General features: G+C 41.3%; 1 protein-coding gene across 1 annotated transcript in view; it reads right to left on the reverse strand.

Annotated features, from left to right (window-relative positions):
• The window catches only part of LOC139699867 (prickle planar cell polarity protein 3-like), a gene marked incomplete at its 5' end in the record, with an annotated part of 55,095 nt that extends 41,267 nt beyond the window's left edge, over nt 1-13,828 (reverse strand). The window contains one exon of the mRNA XM_071598293.1: nt 13,688-13,828. Within this exon, the coding sequence (XP_071454394.1) occupies nt 13,688-13,828 (141 nt within the window). The remainder of the gene's footprint in view (nt 1-13,687) is intronic.
• Nucleotides 13,829-23,600: the final 9,772 nt, after the last annotated feature.

Below are 23,600 nucleotides of genomic sequence, written 5' to 3' on the forward strand. Positions count from 1 at the left end.
TCCTCAAATTTAATTTAGCTCTCCACCAACGACATTAATGTCACAAATGATACGAGGAAAGACATTCAATGTTACATGAAACGAAGTCAGTCTGCTAATTCTTTCATTTCCTGACCTCAAAATTCCGTTTCCTCTTGACGTATTCTTGATGTGTGTCAATCTCGCTAAGTATCAGAAAGTGCAACTTATATGCAACTTGTCTTAGATAAAAAATCATCGAAAATAGCCACCGTTTAAATATCGAGTAACGCGTAGGAACTTGCAGATTCTATAGAAAAAAGTTTAAATATAAGTAAGAATGTAGATTATGTTAACATAGGGTTGAGAGGAAGACGGAGACAAAATGTTCTACATGCATATTACAAAGCCTGGCACATAAAACCATTTTCGACTCAATTATTCATCGATTGTCTGTGGTACAGGTACGACGTTTTGTTTACATTAGACTGAGATATCCATAAGTGCTGGTCCGTTGTCTCATGCCAAACCACACGCATCGCCTCTGGGTCTGGTAAAGTCACAAATCGGGATACGGGATAGCAACTACAGGGTTATAGATAGCAAAAATTCCACTTGCCACCCTCAGCGTCTAAAGAATAATTAGTTCTACTTAAATGTATGCTCTTTCACTAACCTCGTGTGTTTTGTTATCATAATCTATTCTTTCCGAATGACCTCATTAGTGTTCTGTCCATTTGTTTTTTAAGTCTCCCTTTCAATCCCTCGTCCTTCTCCGCGGGGGGAAATTCCTGCTACCTGCAACGTTGGGTCGCATTCCCTGCCTTTTAAAGTCTCCTCGGGGGGTAAAGTGTTTGTGGTGCATGTTCATGTGGTAGTGGTGGTGTTTCACATTCTTGCTTGTTGTGTCCTGGCATGCGTATTGTTGGATGGCTTTCGTGCTGCATTCTGGGGTGCAGTTTTTTTGTTGGTTTGCGGTATATGTGTTTTCATGAGTGTTGGATGAAGGGATTTTCGCATGAGTGTGTGCGCTGCTGTGAGTGTAATTTTCCATGTTGTTGTTTTGCATGTGGTATTGTTCCTTTTTACGGTTGGTGACCTAACACCCCCCGCCACACGCCCTTGCGGCGGCTTGCGGGGTATTTTGTAGATGTAGAAAGTGAGTAAGATCCCTACAGGTTTCTAAGCATTAATGATAATAACCGAAACATCAACCACAAGTAGTCATCAGAAGCATTAGATCCCCGTAAAATTCTGAATCTCAACGCAAGGTCAGCGCTACATGCAACGCCTTAGCTGCCCTAATGGATATTTTATTAGCATCATTAATTTGTAAAATTATTAAAGCTGGAAGATTTTGTGATGACCTTTTCACTAAATTATATTCCCTGCCAATAATTTAAGAGAGAAACAGTGTAGAGCGCCAGTAAAACCAATGAACGCTCAGGTCGACTGACGTCGCGCGCTGTAGATGAAAATTTTCACGCTCCGAACCTCCCTCGCCATCTATAACTGTGTTCCAGGCTGCCTCGAAAACATGTCCCTATCTTACCCCCCCCCCCCCCGCTGGATTCCATCGCACGCGTAACGTCCCCTCCTCCCCAGTCCCGCAGGAGGGTCCGATCCCCAGGCCCAAGACGGGCGGGACTATACGGCGCCCCTGAAGCCGGGAGGACGGCGGAGGCATAAAACGTCTACCGTCTACGATCGAGAGACTTCAACGCCCGAGTCGGTGGTCACTGTGGGGTGATTTGTTCCGCTCAACTGGGTTCGATGCTTCGAGAGCCTCCTTCCATTGTGAATCGCCCGCCCGTCTCAAACTATCCCCCTCTCCCTCCTCCGCTCCATCATCCCCTTATCACCCCACCCCCTCCCGCAACCCGAGGCCACGGCATCCCGATTGGCTCCACCTCATTATCGAAGAGAGGGAGAGGAGAGGGCAAGCGAAAAGAGATGGTCTCGCTTTCTCTCCCTCCCTACCTCTCTCTCTCTATCTCCGATATTCCTTTTTTTATACGTAAGTCTCCTCCCGAGGATGGTCCCGGCGACGTCTCACGCGAGGGGCGGGGCGGAGCGTGGGAGAGAGAGTGAACAAAAGACATCCGTAAAGCGCACCGGTGCGAGGAAAGGCGATCTCCCTCGGGGAGGAACGGGAGGCAGGCGATGGGCGCAAGAAACGTCGATCATGGGTTGGAGACGAGGCCGGATCGAACTGCTTACGGAGCACAGCATCCATCCTCTCAGCCAGCGAATACGGACAATGAATGCAACCAAGGCATTCCGACTGTATTTCTCGCCCGAAAGGAAATCCTGAATTTTTTCTCGATGCGCCATTATTCCTCTAAAATTGCTCCTAAATCCACGGTGGTTAATTAATCTTAGTGTAAAATAATAAAATTGCTCCCAATTTTTTAATAATTTTGGTTATGGTTTAGAAGATTACAAGGGATTGAAGGAAATTTTCTTCTAGTCACATTTTGAGGGCCTAAAGTACACCATCATTGCCTTGGTTGTGGGGCGATATAGAAAACAACACAGGGAAACTATGAATATTTTTCTCAACATACTGGCGATTGATCCAACAATATTTCTCCATTGTTTTCTAAGGGAAAGCATGGTTAACCAATCGTACATGTTAAGGTTACCGCAAGCAGTCGGACGTGTCTGAATTGAAGGCAGCCCTTAAGCTCTATGGATCCGCACGCTGGCCCCCGAGATGAGAGAGTAACGCCCTTGCCTGCCGCCGATTCTCGAACCCTAGATGAACTTTCTTACATTTGGGGCCTGGGATTCTGGCGACTGTCCCTGTTGTTATTTAATGCTTATAGTCCAATATATTGAACAAACCTTGGCTGTAACTTAAATTTAAATAAATAAACTAGAAGTCAGTGTGTCGTGGCCAGGCTACCAATCGTAATTTAAACGGCCATACCCATCCGATTCTTTTTAAAATATTTTCCTTCTGTTCCCTCCCCTCCCGTTAGAGACATCGCCCTCGGACTTTACTTTTCGAGATGATCGCCGCCATGAATGAATAATATGCCCCCTTAATTTCTCATCGTCCACCGTTAACGTCAAAGCCACGCCATTTCAGACGGAGGGAAAAAATAATAACACAGACGTTAAGGAAAACAATCTGCGGCCCCGAATTCCTATCCAGAGCCCGTGTTTTCCCATTCCTCACATTCTGCTATAAATAACAAACCGAGACGTTCTTCGTAAAACACTTGGGACCTTGCGTTTGATCCCAGTGAATAATTCCCTCCCCCCTCCCAGAGCTGAGTACACAATATAAATTTAGAGCGGTGAATGGAATTCTGGCCGTCCATTTTATCATTTGCCCAACTAAAAGAACAGGAGGACCCGGCGCGCCGGGTTTACTAAATCACTTGGGCTTAGAAGCTCCAAACTCGTTAAAATTTTCCATTAATTAATAGCAATAACTTCACCGAGATGACAGGGACCGAAGAAGCATGGATGGACCCGGTTGCGTTTTGCATACTCATTTTCTCCTCCTTTTACTAGAAAATAATAGTAATGGGTGGTTCAAGGAAGAGAGTCCTTCCTTCGAACCGTTGGTGATTCAGAAGTTTGTCGTCCAAATGTGTAGTAGTAGTAGTAGTTTTGAGTGGAGGCGACCGACAGCTGAGGTCATTTGCACTATAGGGGATAGATAGGAAAGGATGAAGGGTGGAGAGAAAGCCGGCGTCGGCATTAGCCTACTTACTCGTTACGAAAGGCGCCAAGGGGTCCGCAGCTTAACGTCCCATCCGACGGACGGCGGACTCACTCAAAGTGCTCTCCACAATGCACCTCAACTAGGGATCGAGATACCTCTGAAAATATTCAACACCGCCGGGATTTGAACCCGGGCCTTCTGGGTAGGAAGCCAGTACGTTAGCCCCCGCACCATCTCGATCCCCCAAATGTGTGAAAATAAAATATGCAATATTGAGTGAGTCAGACTTCACCTTGAACGCCAACCATTTACCGATTACAGGAACTTGTTACAGTCGTCGCATAAGTTGTAAATTAATATGTCACTACACTACAACACCAAGTATACCGGGAGAAAAATCCGAGCATCGAAATTCCGCAAGAAATACACACAATGGTAGAAATATTTCATGAGAGCCATCATAAAAAAAATGTTTGACGAATTGCACTTAGAGAATTTGGATGGATACCCTAGTCGGATTAAGAAGACCGTTAAATATAATATAAACGGCGACGTCAAAGAACATACGTCGACAGTGTATCAGCGGATTTATAAACAACCGACGTGCCAATGAATTAAACTCTTTGAAAGCTAAACACATCCGTAAAGAAGAGAAAGTAACTCTTGGTCGTTCCAGCAAAAAAATGAAATAACTAGTCTGAGCCAAAATGCAATGTTTTGAGAGCTAGGTTGATTGATTATACACAAATACAGTACGGAAAATAAATAAATTAGAAGCTTAAAAATTAACTATATTGGTATAATCGTCTCAAAAGTCCTGATTACTGGTTTAATCTCTGTAAGATCGGACAACAGTCCAATGGAATGTTTGGGAACTTTAGAAATATTATATTGCCTTACTAAATCCTAAGGGATTCACAATGAGGCCTCCTGTCTCTCCAATTTGAAAGGATAACATTTAATCATTATAATTTGAGACAAAAAATAATGTACAACTTCTGACCCTTGACTTTGGGTTTTGCAGAGCGTACAAATACCTAAACACCAAAGGGCTGCCGAGGCAGCGACTCAAGGATCCGAGGTTGACGAAGCTTTCCGAAAAAAAACTCGAAGCACGGGAAGAAAAACTCCACTGAATGTGATAATAGGAATCTACAAGCAGAAGCATGAATCGACTACTCTTCAGGAGAGATAAATTTATTCACCCTGGAAAGGTTTAGTTAGCGAGGAGGCTCCATAAATTATTCGCCACTCTAATACGGCATTACCCGTTAGGTACAGAGCGAAAAACGTACAGCAAAACCCTTATAATACTGAACTTGGATTTACAAATGGCCTCATTGCTTGCGTATCGCATACGACATTTTTACACCCGCAAAATGAACCCAGAATTTAAATTAAATGTTCGTTCCAGGATGACGAAATGAATAAAATTGTGATTCCAGTACCGAGATCAGCTCGTTCCATCTATTCGACTTCGGCAGCGACTAGTAATACATAAGATATACTTATATGCCGCGTGGGCTTCTTTAGAAGGGTATGAACGGGTGAGGTCATTTCATGCGTAGGCTATACAATGAATACCACAAAACAAATATATAACCGCGAAGGCAAAACAATGAATATTATAACGTGAAATACTGCCTCCTTTCTCTATAGCCACCGGAATTAAGACGTTAATTTATTCGCATTCCACTGAGAATGAAGTGAAGTGAACGATAATAATTGAAAGATGATATCCACTGCAGTGTAAACCGTTGTTGAAGGCAAGTACGTAAGACTAAAATAAGGGACAGCGTTCTCTTGAACTTATTGTGAGATCAAAGCGACGGAACATTTCGAACAGTGTCCCGTTTCTGCAAGCAACAAGTCTAAAGCATATTCCTCCGAATACAATTTAACTGTAATAAACAACTTTAAAAATCACATACTGTGAAATAAAGGCACGTAAAGAAGCACGCCGCCATGCATTTTCATCAGCAGACGCCATAGGTACACATTGAAAGGACTTTTAAACAGCCATATAGCTCAGGGTAACCAAGGTCCCAATCCTCCTGGTAAGAGTCGGGTTGCCCCCATCACTTGTTGCCAAAAAGTACACATAGAATTTACCGAGCAATGAGGGACTACCCAGCACGCTCAGCTGAAATCTGCGCTAGTAATCATACACGATATTTGGTAAAGGTTTAGAAATCCCTTCTACTGCTAAAATTTCAAAAGAATTTACGATATTAGATATTTCAAAGAGACTTGGAATTATGATACGGACACCAATGAGGATACACGCTTGTGCAACGTTTCAATCAAATCTCCTAGCAGCAATCTACAAAGCTACCTTTAAAATTTTGATAAAATATATTGCTACGTAATTGTAAAGGCATTAACGTCGTATTAATCTAACCATTAATGTTGATTAAATTCAGTAAGTATGAGATACTTGAGGTAAGTGAACTGTAAAAATAGGAGAAGAATGAGCAATGAAAGAATGTGGATTCAAGTGCTCCTTAATTAGACAAGTATGCAAGAAGTGTACTTGATTTACTTTGGTCAAGTGGATCGATAACGGATGACGGTCGAATAACCAAATATATGAGAGGAGAAGAAGGTATTGCTGGTGAGACACAGGAAGTCGTTGTCTGAGAAATTCATGAATGAAATCGGTCGACGAGAGTCTCAAATGACCGAGACAAGGAGTATCAGGAGTCTCAGGAACAAAGGAACCCGTAAGAAACGATGTGTTAATGAGACAGCGGCGGAAGGAGCAAGCAAGGATACGGGAGGGGGGAGAGTGTGGATCCATGAGACGCAATGACATGTTTATATGCAATGTACATATCAGACTACAAAAAGGATTTTCTTTTCGGAATAACCGCTATAAAATGGTTACTTGATTTCTTTACACTGTCATATAGTTATTGTGCTCGTGTACTTATGTATTTTACTTTATTTCTTTATGCTTGATGAGTTGTACAAAAATATTATGAACGCATAATTTCACCTCTTAGAGACCTGATAATAATACGAGGGTGATTCAAATTCAAGCCTTAAACTTAAATATTTTTTATCTCGCAATTTATTTAATACTAAAGGTCCTCACTCATACAATTTTCATCTGTAGTCTTCTGGGCATACAATAGAAGTATTTCAACGCTCCCAATATTCACGGATACCTCAGGAGAATCACCAAAACCACTTAAAAAAGCTCTTAAAAGCCTCTTCCATTACAACACGATGTTTTGAGGCTTGTCTGTCGGCGCCTGACCTGATCGAGGGGATACGGAAATAACACTGTTCAAGAACCTCTAGTCTAGGCGTCATTGCTCTCAAAGTGAAATGCGATAGGTGAATAACTATTCTAAACTTTCATTCGTCGATGAATTTATATATATTTCACTCCCATTACAACTGAATAAACGAATGAGAGATAGCTGTTTCTCTGTGGTGCATGTTCAATGTGGAGCGGCAATGTTTACACTATTGCTGCGCTGTATTGTTGCGTTCTGATGCCATGCTTCCAGTTGTCAAACTGTCATGCTGTCAAACCACTAATCAAACCATGGACGTTGAACGTCGAAACCTGGGTCATGCTTATAAATAAATTGCATGGAATTATAAAGTCAATAATTTCATTTCATTTCAATATGTTATACGAATTCCATAAAGTTACGCCAGAGACAACAATTTATTTTAAATAGCACGATGTTTCGAAATTGCATCGCATTTTGTAGGGTTTTCACTTGATTCACCCTCGTATAATTATAATCTATCAACATTTCCATTTCTTTTGCAAGACACTCTGATAGAATCTGTCTCCATTTACATTTTATTTCTCTCGGTCGGATTTTAAGCGCCGGTAGAATTTTCAGCCTTGATTTCATTCACATTCTACGCCGCAGGGGAAGTTACATCGATGGTACATCATTAGCGAGACGTGGTAAGAGCATTTTAATGTACCCACGCTCATCGCAGCAATCTTTTCGGCGCGGTGGAACCATGCCTTGACTTTCAATCGCCTTAGGGTCGAGGGGAGGTGTGGAGGAATCACTCGTGCCTGAAATGAATGGCATCGTACAGGAAGATGCAGTCACGACCACCGACGGAGGAGCTCATTAGGGATGTGCTTTATTCGATTACCAGCTTTAAGCATTGATATAAAATTAATACTGACGTTTCGACTACAAATCGGTAAGGCGATACCCATCGGTTATATCGTCAATATCAAATTGAGTAGCTTTAGGTGTGATGTGGTGGAAATCGAACTTAATAAATAACTGATCAGTTATTCTCACTATCGTCAATATCGTTTAAAAAATTTCATCGAATTATATTGCATATATCATCTACATCATCCACATCACCATATCAACGATCTTTATTCCACATCGTCCACTCCGTCATATTGGTAATATTATCCAAATCGACATATCACAATATCGCCCATGTAACCATAGCAGCTATATCGTCAATATAAACAGCACCATTATATCGACTTCATTAACCATAACGTTAATATATGTAGTTCATTTCGCTTTATCGACAGTATTATACACACTCCTAATGAATATAACAATACCCCATGATACCGAAATCAATTTCGGAAATGTACTAAATTCATTTGTTCCCGTTTTTAGCCCTTGGTTAATGGAGCACACACGGGAACAAGCCCTCTAATCCCATCGACAGAAGGCAGTAATGGAAAACAAAAACTAAACACGCTGTCCCTCTTTTCCTTGATGAAGGTGGCTGCGACCACCGAAAATTTGAAAGTTGGTGAGTCTCTTTTTTGTGTGTTCCTGTGTTTTTGTCTGTGTCCACTGGTGCTAAATTTTATGCATTATCTATATACATACACACATATGCATACATACACAGATGTAAGTAGAGCGATAGGGACACTCAAAAGATGAACACAGGAATGGTGGGGAAGATGGAATCGAGCAGATCACAAACCCAAAAAAATTTCCTTGACCGGTACTCGAACCACGGATCTGGGACTTACTGGAACGATGCTCTAACCCGTCTGGTATGTCGCAGATCCGCCAAGAAAACGTTTTTGCGCTTGTTGTCTGCTCGATTCCACCTTCCCCACCACTCCTACGTTCATCTTTTATATGCGTTTCCCTTTTTCTTACATCTTTCCTTATATCATATACATATATACATACACACACATCACCTCGCACTTTTACACTTACACTGTAAGTCATGTTAATACAATAAAAGGCGTTGTGCTTAATAACTCAATCGATAATCCATAGAGCGTGGTAAATTCATAAGTACGCGGGGTTATAAGAGCGGCAGTTCCATTCTCTGTGCCGCCTGAGGCTTCCCAGGAAGATCGGGTGCCAGAAAAATCGCAAGGCTCGGGTGAAGCTCTGAGATATCACCCGGAATCGAACCCAGAGCTCTAATTATTGGACAACCGAGCTCAATACTTGTCATGACTATTCCCTCCTTCCCCTCTGCCTCAATTACCCAACATAATTCCCTTAACCACCTCACAGTCTCCTTCAATCTATTGTCTCTCACCAACCGCCTCGTAGAATGCACGAAAAATCGGGGAATAGAGCGATGGGGCCCACGTGCGAGACGCGAAGCGAGGCTTTAAGCTGGAGAACGGGGCGCGGCAAGGGCTGCGTCATCGGCAAGGCAGTTAATATATATTGCGTGGAGGAAAAGGAGGAAGCAGAAAAAAGAAAAGGAAGGATTCTGATGGGACGGCGAACAGTTTTAATGGCTTGTCCATTCACGCATTCTCCTTTTTCGGAATGCCTAATTCGCAAAAAAAAACCAGGAAGTGGACAAGTTCAGCCCCGCACGTGACGGCAACCACACCTTGAGGGCCAGTTTCTTGAAGCCACGAGTCAATTTGCAAGTCCTCGGAAAACGTGGACGTAGACGTGATTTAAAGCTTTCTAAATCACGTCGAGTTAAACTTATACTACATGAGATGAATGTTGAAACAGCTTTATTGTAATTAGAAATCCCTGTGTGAGTAATCTACAAGGATCGGTATACTTAGACGGTTAATTTGTGCGTATCTTTGAAAAACGGCTATTCACAACGTGGCATTGAAAACTAGGTCAATTATAGAAAAATAATAAAATTTAATCAAGTATTAACTTTCACGATTTCTAACTCACGTACTAAATTTTATTAATTTTCATTTATTCCATATCAGCCGCACTTCTCGTTTTAAAAATGCAATCAATCCACTTCCTCAAAACTGAAAATAAATTATTCATCAACTTATGGATTTAATGTTTAGTTACGTCAGGTCACTAATATTCTTCAGGAGGGCGAAGACTTTTTTTAGAATTTTTTTTACCAATATTAGTATTATTCCTATGGAATTGCAACTTTGGTGGACATATTTATAGGCAAGCGGAAGTGGTTCATTCAAACGTAAGGAAAAGGCATACGTAAAACAATAATGCCAACGTTGACAGCAGAATGCAAGCTTGTATCGTGGATGGACACATTGTGAAACTTCAAAATTCATATTAATTAAATTAATTCAAGTTATTCTACTTAAACGCACGTTTTGGATACGAGTATTTACTAGTAAGTACCTTGAGAACTTCATCTTTCTCTGTCATACATTATTCCCTTCTTGAGGCGGGGAAGTCTAGTGTGTAGAGCACAGGGCTGCTAACAGAAAGGTCTGGGTTTGATTCGAGGGGACGCCTCTGGTAATATTCAACTTCAACAACAAAGCTGCGTGATTTTTCGGGTACCAGATCTTCCTAGGAAACCGCAGGCGGAACAGGGAATAATGAACTGCCGCCCCCTCCTATTACCCTGTTATTAAGTGAATTTCACACGAGGTTGGGCTTAGTGATAGGTGAGTTCTACAATCACCCATCAAACCAACCTCCACTTTGACGTCAAAGGTGTCTATTTATTTAACTTTTTCATAACCTTAACCTTTATTCAATGTCTAGAAATCCTTCTCTCCCTCCCTCTCTAATCTGCTTACACAATATTTTCACTTTTCTATCACGGCGTTCAATCCAAACTGCCTTTCGGTTTTTCCTTCACAACTTTCTATACCTTCCTGAGTGGATTTCCTACCACCAATTTAGGGTAGCCATTATTTTTCAACTACAACTTCAATTCCAATCGCGGTAAAAAAATATGACCCAAGTTATACTAGAAGCAGATAAAGGTGAAGAAGAGGAAGAAGAAAAAAATCAACTAAAAATTGTGCCCCAAAACGATTTTCCTTCCTTTACAAACAACGAGTTTTCGTCTATTGTAACCCTCGTGACAAAAACTTTCTTTACGAGATTTTCTATCCGCACCAATTTCCTCGACAATCCTTCAACATGGAGGAATGATGCTGGTTACAAAAGCGCGATTAAAAAACTAAAGAAGACAGTTTTTGTGAATGATGTTGCAGAAAGAGGTGTCAAACTAATTCAGGAATACAATAGCGTTCTCACAAAAGATGCAAATGAACAACAATTTGTTTTTCAGATCGTTGCCAAATGCCGTAAAAATTAACCCACCACTAAATCTAATCTTATCAATGAATAATATTCAATGTTCTTTCGTTCGCATATGTACGTTTTGATTCTACATTAAGTATTGTTCTAAATAAAAATGTCTTTCCCTTAAAGAAAATTGCAGCTTTATTTAAAAAAAATTATATTTTCACAATTTCCAAGTTATTTCAATGATTGTTCCAACTTCAAGGCGTTTTGAGGGTCATCTAGTAGCTGTCCGATTCAAGTGAAATTTTGTGCGGTCTGTTTTTTTTTTGTTTATTTGGATAAGATTAGGGGGTGCGACCAGCAAAAGTTTGTATTTCGGAAAGTACCCTATAGCTAAGGGCCATCCTAATGTACAAATATATGTAGTCCACCATCTTCCTCTCGTCGTCCACCCTATTAAAAACCTTTGTCTCCCTCTCTGTGCAATTTATGTCCTCTCCATCCTCTAACAAATCCACATCTCAAAAGCATCCAACCTAACAATTATCCTCTTATTCCCCCCCCCCCCATAGACCAGGTCCCGGATTCATGAGGAACTACGCTCCATACTAAATTCTTCGCTTATATTTTCCTCACAGCTTCACTCCGGGTACAAACCATTAATTCTCTTCATCTAATTAATTTAATACTTTGAACAATACAATGACACTTCATTTTCACGGAAGGCGGTGATATTCCGTTTCAATTATCAACAGTCAATGGTATAAAACCATCAGACTCAAAAGGATAAACTAACACGGTGACGCACACTGCGAGCAATTCATGAAAATATAAATCATATATACACACACACACACACCCGGTACACGCTTTTCTATGGCAACGGCGTAAGGCAATAAAGGCAGCAGGAAAGAGAAGATTGGAAGCTATGTAAATGTCACGCTATAAATAATGCAGGCTAACTGGATGGATCGAGTAACAAACAAATGGACTTCTAAGAAATATAGATGAGGAAAAACATCCAATGAAAGTTCTGAGAGGAAAAAAAAGGATTATAAATAAACGAAACGATTGATTAAAGACTTAAAAATTATTTTAAATAAAAACAAACGGAGAGGGCTGAAGATGAAGAACACGAATGAGAAATATGAAACCATGGAGCACAAAATTAAAAGAGAAGATATGAGGAGATTTAAATATCTTGGTAAAGCAGTAAGCACAAGGAAACTTAAACGCCTTTATAATGAAATAATTTCTGGATTTAGGTTATTGGAGGTAAGGAACTAAAGTTGCTTTTACAATGTAACAAATTCAAAATCAAGATTAGATTTCAAGTCATCGATTCCTAAATTCCCAATCGCATACGGGAACACCGTTATTTAAGACTCAGGGGTCTACAGTCATCATAGATAGCTTGCACAATACCCGCAACATTCGCAGGACAAGTATTCACACAGTGACTCGACAATATCATAGTAAATACTATGAGGGATGGTAGATTTTGCAATTTTAACCACTTTTACCCTCTTTGGAATATGTCAAAAACACTCCTTAATTACGAGTTTGTGCATGACAATGCTAAAATTGAAAGTAAAGCATTTTTCAATGAGCATGCTTTTTTTTACGTAAGTAATCAATATTAATAGGTTAAGTCTTCTCTCGAGTAATAATATTTGCTACTTTGTGAGCTTAATGTTGATGTAAATCCAATGATCAGCGGTCGCTAAACGCATTGGAATTTCTATTTTTTTATATCTAGGATACGAAATAAGGCAACCGATGGGAACTTATTAAAATCCAAACTACAAAAACGTCATAATAAAATTGATTTTAGTTTTATTTCAACGGAGATAGTGTTTTACAATTAATGCACACCTTATATTAAAAAAGTATATAAAGTGAGCACAAACGAAATATTGTATTTTTTCCCGAACATCTAAATTTGAGAACGGACTGATGGATTATCCATTAGATGATATAGAATATTAGTATTCGAGGCATGAACCTTTCGAGACAGGAGAGGCGGAGGAGAATGATTTGTATTCGAAAGTAGAAGTACCACCGTACTTTGAATTTGGGCGTATTGTCGTAATATTTACTTCATCAGATTAGAGATTAGATCAGCGGTTTTACTACAGTTCGCTAGCGTGCTGCCACACAAGAGGTGCGCCCTGATTTCAGCCCATGATGGGGAAGGATTTTCCACTTATACATACATGGGACCTTGTAACCTACCTCTTGGGTGTGTGGCAGGGAGGCTTACACACCAGACCACTTTTGGCGCTAGATAATTGTCCCTCCTAGAGCGGTCGGACATTATTTTGATCCATCATTGTTCTTGGGAAAAATGACATCGCAAATATGTCTGCTCTACACTTAAACTCTCTTAATTTTATTGACATAATATCGCCTACCGTGGTTCGATGGGGTCTATAGTAACACTTTTTCGACATCATCGCTAAATGATACCGACCGACCCCTAGATGGGGTGGCAGAGATACTTCAATTGGTGTCTGCGGACATTCACCCCCCCCCCATGTCCGTCATAAGCCCGGATGTGGGAGTGGGGAGAGTGGCTCTCCCCACAAGAGCGCCACATTTCCGTGAGACCAACCTGCTCGGGTCGCAGTCCCGGCGGGACCCACGTGTACTCTTCGAGGGCGCATCCGGAGTCGTCGTCCGACTGAGACTGCCTCTGCGGGTCGGGTCCGCCCACTCCGCCCGCGCCGCCCACCGCCGCCACGCCCCCGGCTCCCGCCGCGGCCCCCCTCAGCGCGGGCAACAGCTGCTGGTGACCCTGCTGCTGCTGCGACGAGGACGAGGAGGGCGAAGGCGACGAGGCAGAGGAGGCGGTGGATGGGGCGGGGTTTGGGGGTGGGGGGTTGAGGGCGCTCGGTCTCGGGTGGTGGTGATGCTGGAGGAGGAGGTGGTGCTGGTGGCCGCCCGCGCCGTCCGACTCCGCCGACACGTGGTCCTCCTTGGGGCATTTGCAGTTCCGGCAGCCTTTCCTGCGGGAGAGAGAGAGGAAGAGTGTGCGATTAGTTCAATGCCCAACAGATGACGAACCATACGCACGAGAAAGAAGCATGGTAAAAAATAAGTCAGGTGGAAAAAAACACTGTTTTTAACAAGAAAGTTGGCTTGATTGCGGAGAATACTAATGCTCTGTCCTATGCGGTGCGTGACATTCGAGCATAAAGACGGTAAAAAGGGATGGCCAAATGCTTAATAAAGTTCACTCTCGCACCATTTCGTTTCTCAGAGTGATACCCGAAGAATCACAGTCTGGGTAATGATGTGCATTTCCAGAGGTCTCCGGAATCGCACCCGGGCCCCCCAGTGAGGGGCCTAACGCTCGAAATTCCGGGAACTATCGCGTCCCACTGGTGAGGTACAAAAACACAGTTATCAACCTGAAGGTTGGTTCGATAGTCGAGGATATAGCTCACCTAGTTCTAAGCCCAACGGAGAAAGAAGGCGCACATTGGAAGGGTAATAAGGGGGACGGGTTCCTCATTCCCTGCGCCGCCTGCGGTTTCCCAGGAAGAAGATCTGTTATCCGAAAAATTAAACAGCTAGGGTGAAATCGAGTGCGCCCAGAGGCGTTACCGAGGATATAAAACCAGGTCCTACGGTCAGTAGCCCTGCGCTCTGCCAACTAGACTACCACGTCCCATCGTCATTTATCAGCAAAGAAAAATAAAAGCCAATTTTGACGCATAAATTGCAATACAAAACGTTTATAGAATGTTATTAATATGTTTTCATGGTACAGAAGTATCATTCTACCATCTTTCTCCGCGAGTGAGATCTCCAGGAAAAAAACCGAAGCCTATTAAGTCGTATGGGAGAACCTTTTCAATTTCAGAATAAATCAGAAAACATTACGTTGTAATTGTGTGATGTGGTAGCCTAACTAGGATGGGCATTGGACCACTCACCAAAGAGTCTCGATTTGCAAAACCACCCTCAGGAAGACCACATCTAATTAAATGCGAGCTAATACGGACTTGGAGGCACTACGCTTGGAATCCGTAAGGAGATAAAGGGAAAGGGAATTGCCCTGAATGCCTGAATATCACATGCCATAAGACTCATCTCGAGTTGAATAACTAAGGTACCAACAAACCTCTGGTTGATAATTGTCATCAATTATATTTTTTCATGCGTATTTTGCTCCCAATCTTCTGTATGTCGCATCAACTTGTGGTTGGGTAACCCATTGGATACGAAACGTAATCAAAGCATTTCCTTCCACAAAAACCGATTTAGAAACTCCTAGTCCCCCTCGTAAGATCCGGAAGGCAACTGAAACCATCCGCAAATATTTCATAAATAATGCAAATTATCACAAACTATGGTTGTAATCAAAATCGATGATCAAAATGGTTAAGGTTTTATGCCGCGTCAATGTGTCTTGTCTCTTGGCGACAAGTTTCTACAGCCACGGTGATGGTATCTTCAGGTCAAGAGTGAAGATTCAGCGGCTATCCAAGGCTAATCCAGTAGGCAAGGGAAATCACCGAAAACCCGATCATTACAGTTATGAGGAGGGCTATGAGCTAGACAACAGCTGGATCCCTGACGCCGAGGAACGCCCGAAAGCCTTAGGCATTTTGGGTAAACGCCAAGAAAAACATAAGATTAAATAATCAGTGATGAATAACGTCAAATTATAACCTAATTATCCCATATGCATAAAATAAACTTTAATCCGACCCAGACTGCACTGCAGTATAGCATCATCAGGTAAACAAATTACAAATATAAAGGTGTATGTATGTGAATAAAAATTGACTGATGGCTGTGGGGATGGGTAATTTCAATAATGGAAACATTATGGTCGTTAATACCATGTACCCTCGTGGAGTCATGAATGGTGGTACAAGTAGGTAGACGTAGACTTTAAGTTCTTCTATGAAAAGAAATTATCCCATTGCTTATCCAAAAGAATAAAAAAAATACAAATTAATGGAATAGACAGTGGCAAATATTTTTTTTATTTTCGATAAAAAATATTTCGATAGTAACAGAACGACAGATACTGATAGATAAAACCCTTTTGAAGAACTCATTTCTCGTCGACTACCGGCAATTTCGTGAGAGTCAAGACTGAAGCACTCCCAAAGGCAAATTGTTTTCCACAATAACCGTTCCGCTCCTCTTTCCGAAGTCAAGTGATCTTCCTCATTAAGTCAACGACGGCCATCATTTATTTCCATGCAACCATCCTCTTTTGCATATTGAATGTTTCACCGATTAATGGATAGTTCCTTTATATGGCTGTAATTAAATCCCAGTTGCACGCTTTGCATTCATAACTTAACACTGAGTTTTACCTCTACTGTGTACGACTCTTCGGCAGACTTGAACGTGAATCTCGAAATGTAAACGCAACACACACCCATACACACACATAGGCACTGCGATAGGATCTTCGATGCGATGAATTATGGTTCAATGTCATGCGTTTATGAGTAATGACAAAAAAATTCAACCCTCCCCAATTCGCCGAAAAAACATACCTGCATTCTTTCAACTCCCCTCCTTATATAAAAGCGCACAGGCACGAACCGAAAATATGCAACGCGTCGTCTTGTCCAGCGATGGGCCAAAGATGCAAGTAAGTTATGCGTTTCTTGGAACCGAGGGAAAGTTCAAGTGGAGGTTTTATTACCGTCGAGGGAAGAAGACAAGAGGTCGGGACCGCCCACCCAAGGAACTGCCTGCCTCGCATACTAAAAAGACTTTCTGCATTTATTTTTAAACCTGTGCTCCCTGTCAACATCAGGGATGAGGAGGATCGCGACCTTCTGCTGATAATATATTGCTTCCGCATTGTTCATTCCTCCTGCAGGGGAAATAACGATGGCATGGGGGAGAGATTGATTGGCCTACAGGATATATATATATATATATATATATATATATATATATATATATATATATATATATATATATATATATATATATACATATATATATATACGATTGTACGGAAAAACTCACATGAGCGGCACAATAATGGGCTGACACAATATAACACAAATAGAAAAGAATAGCAAAATTTAAAAGAACACTCACACGGTAAATTGTTCGAGCTTTCGGCCCTCTCGGAGGCCTTGAAGTGAAACTCAACTTACAGTGTGAGTGTTCTTTTAAATGTTGCTATTCTTTTCTATTTGTGTTATATTGTTTCAGCCCATTATATATATACATATTATTATTAGGTAATTTACCGGTTAAGGTAGGTTTTTGGATGGACATAATTACTAATTAAATAATTTGTGACCCCTAGCAAAACATAACATCCTACTCTACATCAGGTCCCTTCAGCTCTGTTTATATATATATATATATATATATATATATATATATATATATAGTTTGTGTCAATCTTTTCACTATTTTACTATAATAAATGTGCATCAAGAAAAAGTGACAGCCATAAAGGGGCTATCTATAGAATTCATTTATATACACAGATATACACGCATAAGGTTAAACGGGTAACGTGAGCACACATCACATAATACATAAGAAAGAATAACAGCATGCAGTCATTCATCTTTCCGCAATAAACGATATTTAAATTCTCTTCCAAGGCTTTAAGGTAGCCAAAACCCTATACTACCACTCATCAAGAATCTGTCGTTAACACACTTGTCACGATAATCGTAGCAAATCTCTCGACATGGGTAATTTATAAAAAATGATAGAACACAGACCGACAGTTATATGTGTCATCGACTAAGTTTCAACCACAAAGGAGCTAGCTTTAAAAACTTAGACAGCGAACTGAAATAATATGTGTGTGTATGTGTGTGTATATATATATATATATATATTTATCGATAATGTATAAGCTATCAATATAAAATTTGGGCGGCACAATAGGACACAAAAAGTAAAATACGAGAAATTTAAATTTATTCGAAGCGAACTTATATTCACATTGCGGTGGGTAATGGGCATCGATTCTTTTAAAAACGCTTTATGCTCATGCTATGAAGTAAACTTGATCAAATTTAATCGAAAATGTAGATACAATGCGAGGCATCATTGTCAGCATTTCTTTTGTTCTTTAGACTTTTGCCAAATTTCTTCGAAATCTGAACGCCCTCGAAACTCGATTCCGCCAATCTTAAAAAGTTAGAAATCCTAAATGCATTTTTCCAGATGATCAACGATTAAGTTCGTAAACATTGTTCAATGGTAAGACGCATCGAATTCCAAATCTCCAAACGTAATTTCTTGTAACTATACACCACCCACAAATGTCTTACACTGAGAATACATGGACTATATTGCTGCGTAACTCCTTACAAAATGAAGATAAATAAATAATTTTTAATTGTTTTTTTCAGCTACCGGACGCGGAAACTTTCCTTGAAAAATATTTGAGCATAACGTTCGAATCTAATACTGGATATTTATGTATGCATAAATTTTTATTTTATTTAACAAAAGTTTCCGCGGAATGATTGCATGAATATCGCCGAATTGTAAGAATAATCATCCATGCTCACAGAATAATAATAGCATTCGTCCATTTCCATTTGCGTTACGCTGTTTATGTAGTGAATCATAGTAGGCATTAGTTTAACGTTAGGAAACTTGAAAACTATGATTAAAAGGTGCTTAATGGAACAAAGGTAGCCATGGGCCTCAGTCAAACTACTCCCAAGCACATTGCGCGGATATCATATTTACCCGGAGATAACCCGCATGTCCATGACGAAGGTCGGAGATCGGGCACGTGGGGGTTGGGCATTGGAAAGCGTCCAGCAGGAAAAACAAGGCTGTAATTGAATGGCCGTTTTTTTTCCAAAACATTCTCCACTGCCTGTAACATCCCATTCCCAATTTGGCAACTTTGAATTTCCTAACACTTCCTCTTTTGACCCCCCCCCCCGGTCTCCACCTGGACCAGTTACAAACTCTTGGCGAGCGACTAACTATCACTCTTGATGGTTTAAGTACAGTAAAGAAAGCGGTGAATGTCAGTCACATTTAATATCCGCACCACGATGACTCAGGGAGCCAAAACGCTATTGCAACGCAAACGATCAGGAAATGAAAGATTTGCCATAAATATGGACGCGTGCCTGGCGATATGATTTTCTTGACTTTTATTGGCGTTTCAAGGGGTTTGCAAAGCGTAAAATTAAAGAGTGGGATGAAATAAATGCATATTGCATTAATATGAGATTAAGGTGAAAAGTTGTCAGCCTGGTAATGAAAGACTGCGATTTTCAGTTAAAAAATGATTTTATTTTTCTAAATAATCTCCTTTGACTCCAACATGCTTGGTCCAGCGTTTCTTCAAGACTGTCACTCCTTCCCAGAAGTGACAGTCTTGAAGGCTGTGAAAATAGCCATCCACGGCCCTCTCAACTTCTTCACTGGACGAGAAGCACTTGCCAGAAAAAAATATATTCAAGTTTGGGGAATAGATTGAAGTCTGAGGGTGCTAAATCAGGAGAATAGGGGGGAAGGCCGAGCAAATGGTACCCCAAATCCCGTAGTTATCTCAAAGCCAACGCACCTTTGTGAGCAGGTGACAGCAGTTACTCCTGGTGAAAGATGATTTTTTTCTACTTCAAGTCAGGCCTCTTCTCGCGAATTTTGGCATCCAGCTGGTAAAGAAGGTTGGAGCCAATTTCTCTTGCAATATTTCTGCCCTTTTCAAGGTAATCAATTAACAGGATCCCTTTCGCATCCCAAAATACATTGGCCATGACCTTTCCGGCAGATGCGATCGACTTCGCTTTCTTTGGCGCTGAACCACCGGCTTCCACCTAATGCCTCGACTACTGTTTCGTTTCTGATTGTAGTGGTGGATCTATGCTTCATTCATGGTGACCGATCACTAGTTGGTTCCCTCTTGAATGGATCCTAACATTGTTGCGAAAATCATTTGCGCATTTCATGCTTTTGAGCGGCATTCAGCAAATACGGCACCCACCTTGCGCAGAACTTTCACATCCCTAATTCTCTGTGAAAAATATTTCACACCCTTTCTTCCCCACTGCCTTGGTTATCTCACAGACACCTAAAATCGCCTTTCGTCCAACACGATATCTCGTACCTTATCGAACGTTATGCCCGCACGAAATTCTTCCAAGAAGTTTTTCCATTTTAACGAAAAACACAAAAGATCTCAACTTCAACAATGCAAGTAAACAAACTACTTGAAAGAGCAATTTGAAAATTGTCTTCCAAATTAATTACACGAGAACCCAGTCAGGAATCATAAATTTTCACTTATTGGAATATATTCCCTGTGTCAGGCTTAGAACCTTTCACCCTACCCTCGTCTTAACGGCAATCCCTATAATCCCGCAGATTTGCATCGCTGACGATCCTTCTTTCACTCTGCTTCGGTGACTGCTGCCCACGATGCCATTCGATAAAGAGAGAGAGATCTGGTCTCGGTTCGCCTTGCTCGGAATATTTGCGACACGACTGAAGAAGCACGCAGGGACATCTCGTGAGAGGCAAAGAAAGTAAATATCACCGAAGAGACGGGTGCATGCCAATAATTCGCACTAAGCTAAAGATCACTGATTCCAAGACTAAAATCACTGACAACCAATGAGATACGTTAACCAGCATATCTCGAAAAGGTTCCGGTTGGCCCCAAAAATAAAACACAGCATCCCATGGCCTTTTAACGCAAACATAAAAACGTTGGGGGCAAAAAAGGCTTACAAGAATTCATGCATGCTGGAGGTAAACGAAATTCCACAGCAATTAGGCTTGGGTTACAATGATAGCATACGGAGGTAGAGAGTGTGGGTGACGTGTTATTGTGCACAAAACCCTCCGGGTATACTTGTATATCGCGTGGGCTCCACGTGTTTTGAGGATGGAGGGATGACGTAGCGAACAGGTTATTTTTTTTCTCGATCTTGTGATCGGAATTTACTTCCCTGGAGTCAGAAAAGGAAACGCTTGAACCATGCTATTGATCGATAATTGATAAAAAAAGAATGAAACCATAAGATTTTCGCGAGTTGTTAAACAGAGTCTCCCGAGAAAGTTTCGCCCTTTTCCCCCTCTCTCCGCAAAAATTAATGACGCAGTCACCCATTATCGACTTAATGAAAGGCTTCCGTTTCCGTCCCGGAGGGAGAGACATTCCTTCTTCTTCCCTTCCCCCATCCTCCCTTTCCCTCCCTCTCCACCCAGACCCCACCCTCCGCGTGGCAAACTCGCGCGTCCGACGATTCAAATTGTGACTTATTTCCACGCAAATTGAGGCCGCGCGTCTCTCATTTGGGCGTCGTGTTTTTTTTTCTCTCTTGTGCCGTGGAGTGGAAGGGCGAGTGGATGATGATACGCTAAAAAAAATTCGATGCGTCAATACTTAAAAACCGCCAGTCAATAAATTAAACTCAAGCCCGCTACCTGCCTACCCCCCGACCGAACGGGTATGCCTCCCTCTTCCCCCCCCTTGCGAGTATATATTTTTCTTATTTATTCTCGTTTGGCTGAGACCGGGGTGAAAATTATTTCCAAAGTGGTTTCCAAAGCGTGGGATAGTCAACTCACCTCACCATATATATATATATATATATATATATATATATATATATATATATATATATATATATATATGTATATATATATATATATATATATACCTGTACATATACATATAGAATACATACAGACAGAAGCAGTGACTGCGAGCAATATTTCTCGGCGTCTAATAATGAGTGGGCGCTTGATTTCTTTGACTTAAAAACTTCAAAAGAAAATGGACGATGCAAAATTAATATGAGCATGGGACCAGGAGGGAGGAGAAGAAAGGTGTGGGAGGGTGAGGAAAGTCCGATCAACTCCGGTGACATCGGGGTGGGAACGTGAATGAAGAATGGTCTTAAGTCACCCAGCGACCACTCCTCGAGAAAGAAAGAACAGAGGAAAGTATGGTGACATATTAATTACTCGGAGTAAGAGCACAACGCGGTGGCAGATCTATCGAAATAAAAAGGAGCACCGACCAAAGTGACATTGATATGGGGCCGCGCTTCTCTCCTCTATGCGAATGCACATTAGGGAGAAGGAAAGAGCAGTTAGCCGATCGCAACACCTCACTACTCTTCGTCTCCCACGCCGGGGGGTTCGTCGTAAGCCCCCCTTCTACCTCCGCCGCATTCCCGCCCGCCTTCCGACCGCTTCCACTTCCCTGTCACTCCCTCCCACGGAATGTCCGCGAGTGGCCAGCCTAGCGGTCTCCCCGCGCCGCTGAGGAGCGGAAGGAGATGCGTCGTCCCCATCCACTAATTCAAAATATCCCGATGCCTAATATGATATTTCTGCAAGCCTCCTTTCTGTACTTATACTCCCTTTTTACACCCTCAAAAAAAAGACCACTTCGTAATTAAGGCACGGATCGAAAGTGCCTTAAATTTCATTACTCATTATTAGTTAAACGATTCTGTAAATAACATTTATACACTTCTTATCCTCAGGATAAAACAATTTTCTAATTCCAGAATTTTTTTATACAGTGGCAAGAGCCTTGGCGTTGATTGTGTACATTGAAACCGTATGAAAAATAATATTTTTCCTCTTTTAAAGTTGACTGTAGAAGCCTTGCACAAATTCATGCGAATTTTTCCACGTGTAATAATAAAAAATGCTGCGCAGAAATTTCACAATAGAGAACATGTACACAAGGTCTTGCACCACCCTGATGATTGTGTGCTTGATATGCAATTAGTAAATCAATTTTTTTAAATAATTAGAAAAGTGCAAAAATTTTACTGTTTATCATCAGTTCATTCCACCGAATAGTGCCTGAAAATGTTTTTTTTGTTAAAGAGTTCACAATTTATGTAGAAACTCGACATGATAAATAAAGGTTAGTAGCAATTTTCCACTAGATTTTTTAACTATCTATTTATAATCTAGTGGAAAATTGAAGCTAACAGTTTTTTATTTTGTTCAAATTCCACCGAATCACGCCTGAAAATACTCAATTTATTTATAAACACAGCGGTAGTTCTGACGTTTCCAAACCATTACGGGAATATAAAAAAGGGAGGATGATGATTTTGAAAGGTGGAAACAATTGTAGCAGTTATAAATAAATTATGAAAATTTTACCAAGAATTTTTATTCATTTACTCCCTATTTCTCTTTATTAATTATAGGATTCCGTAAACACTTATGAATTCTTCAATAAACTTAGGTCTATATTATTCTGGCAAAATAATGAATATGATATAAGGGCATTATGTCGATAAGGACCTAAGTGCGATTAAGAATAAATACAGTGCGATTGCAACGGCATGGTTCGCCTAGTGATTGAGAAGGCACACGCGCGGCGGGCCGGAGGAGGGTGAAGAGGAGATGGGGAGGGGTGGCAGAGGGGGGGTGGGGGTGATGAGGGGGGGTGATGAGGGGGTGTTAGGGGGGGGGGGGTGATGAGGGGTAAAAGGGGGAGGGAGGGAGAGTCTGGAATGCAAATGCGCCATGTGGCGGGGCGACTCAAAAGAGGGGCGGAGCGCCCG

Source organism: Hetaerina americana, unplaced genomic scaffold, assembly GCF_022747635.1.
Source record: "Hetaerina americana unplaced genomic scaffold, ioHetAmer1.1.p SCAF_95, whole genome shotgun sequence".
In the NCBI taxonomy this organism is placed as follows: domain Eukaryota; kingdom Metazoa; phylum Arthropoda; class Insecta; order Odonata; family Calopterygidae; genus Hetaerina; species Hetaerina americana.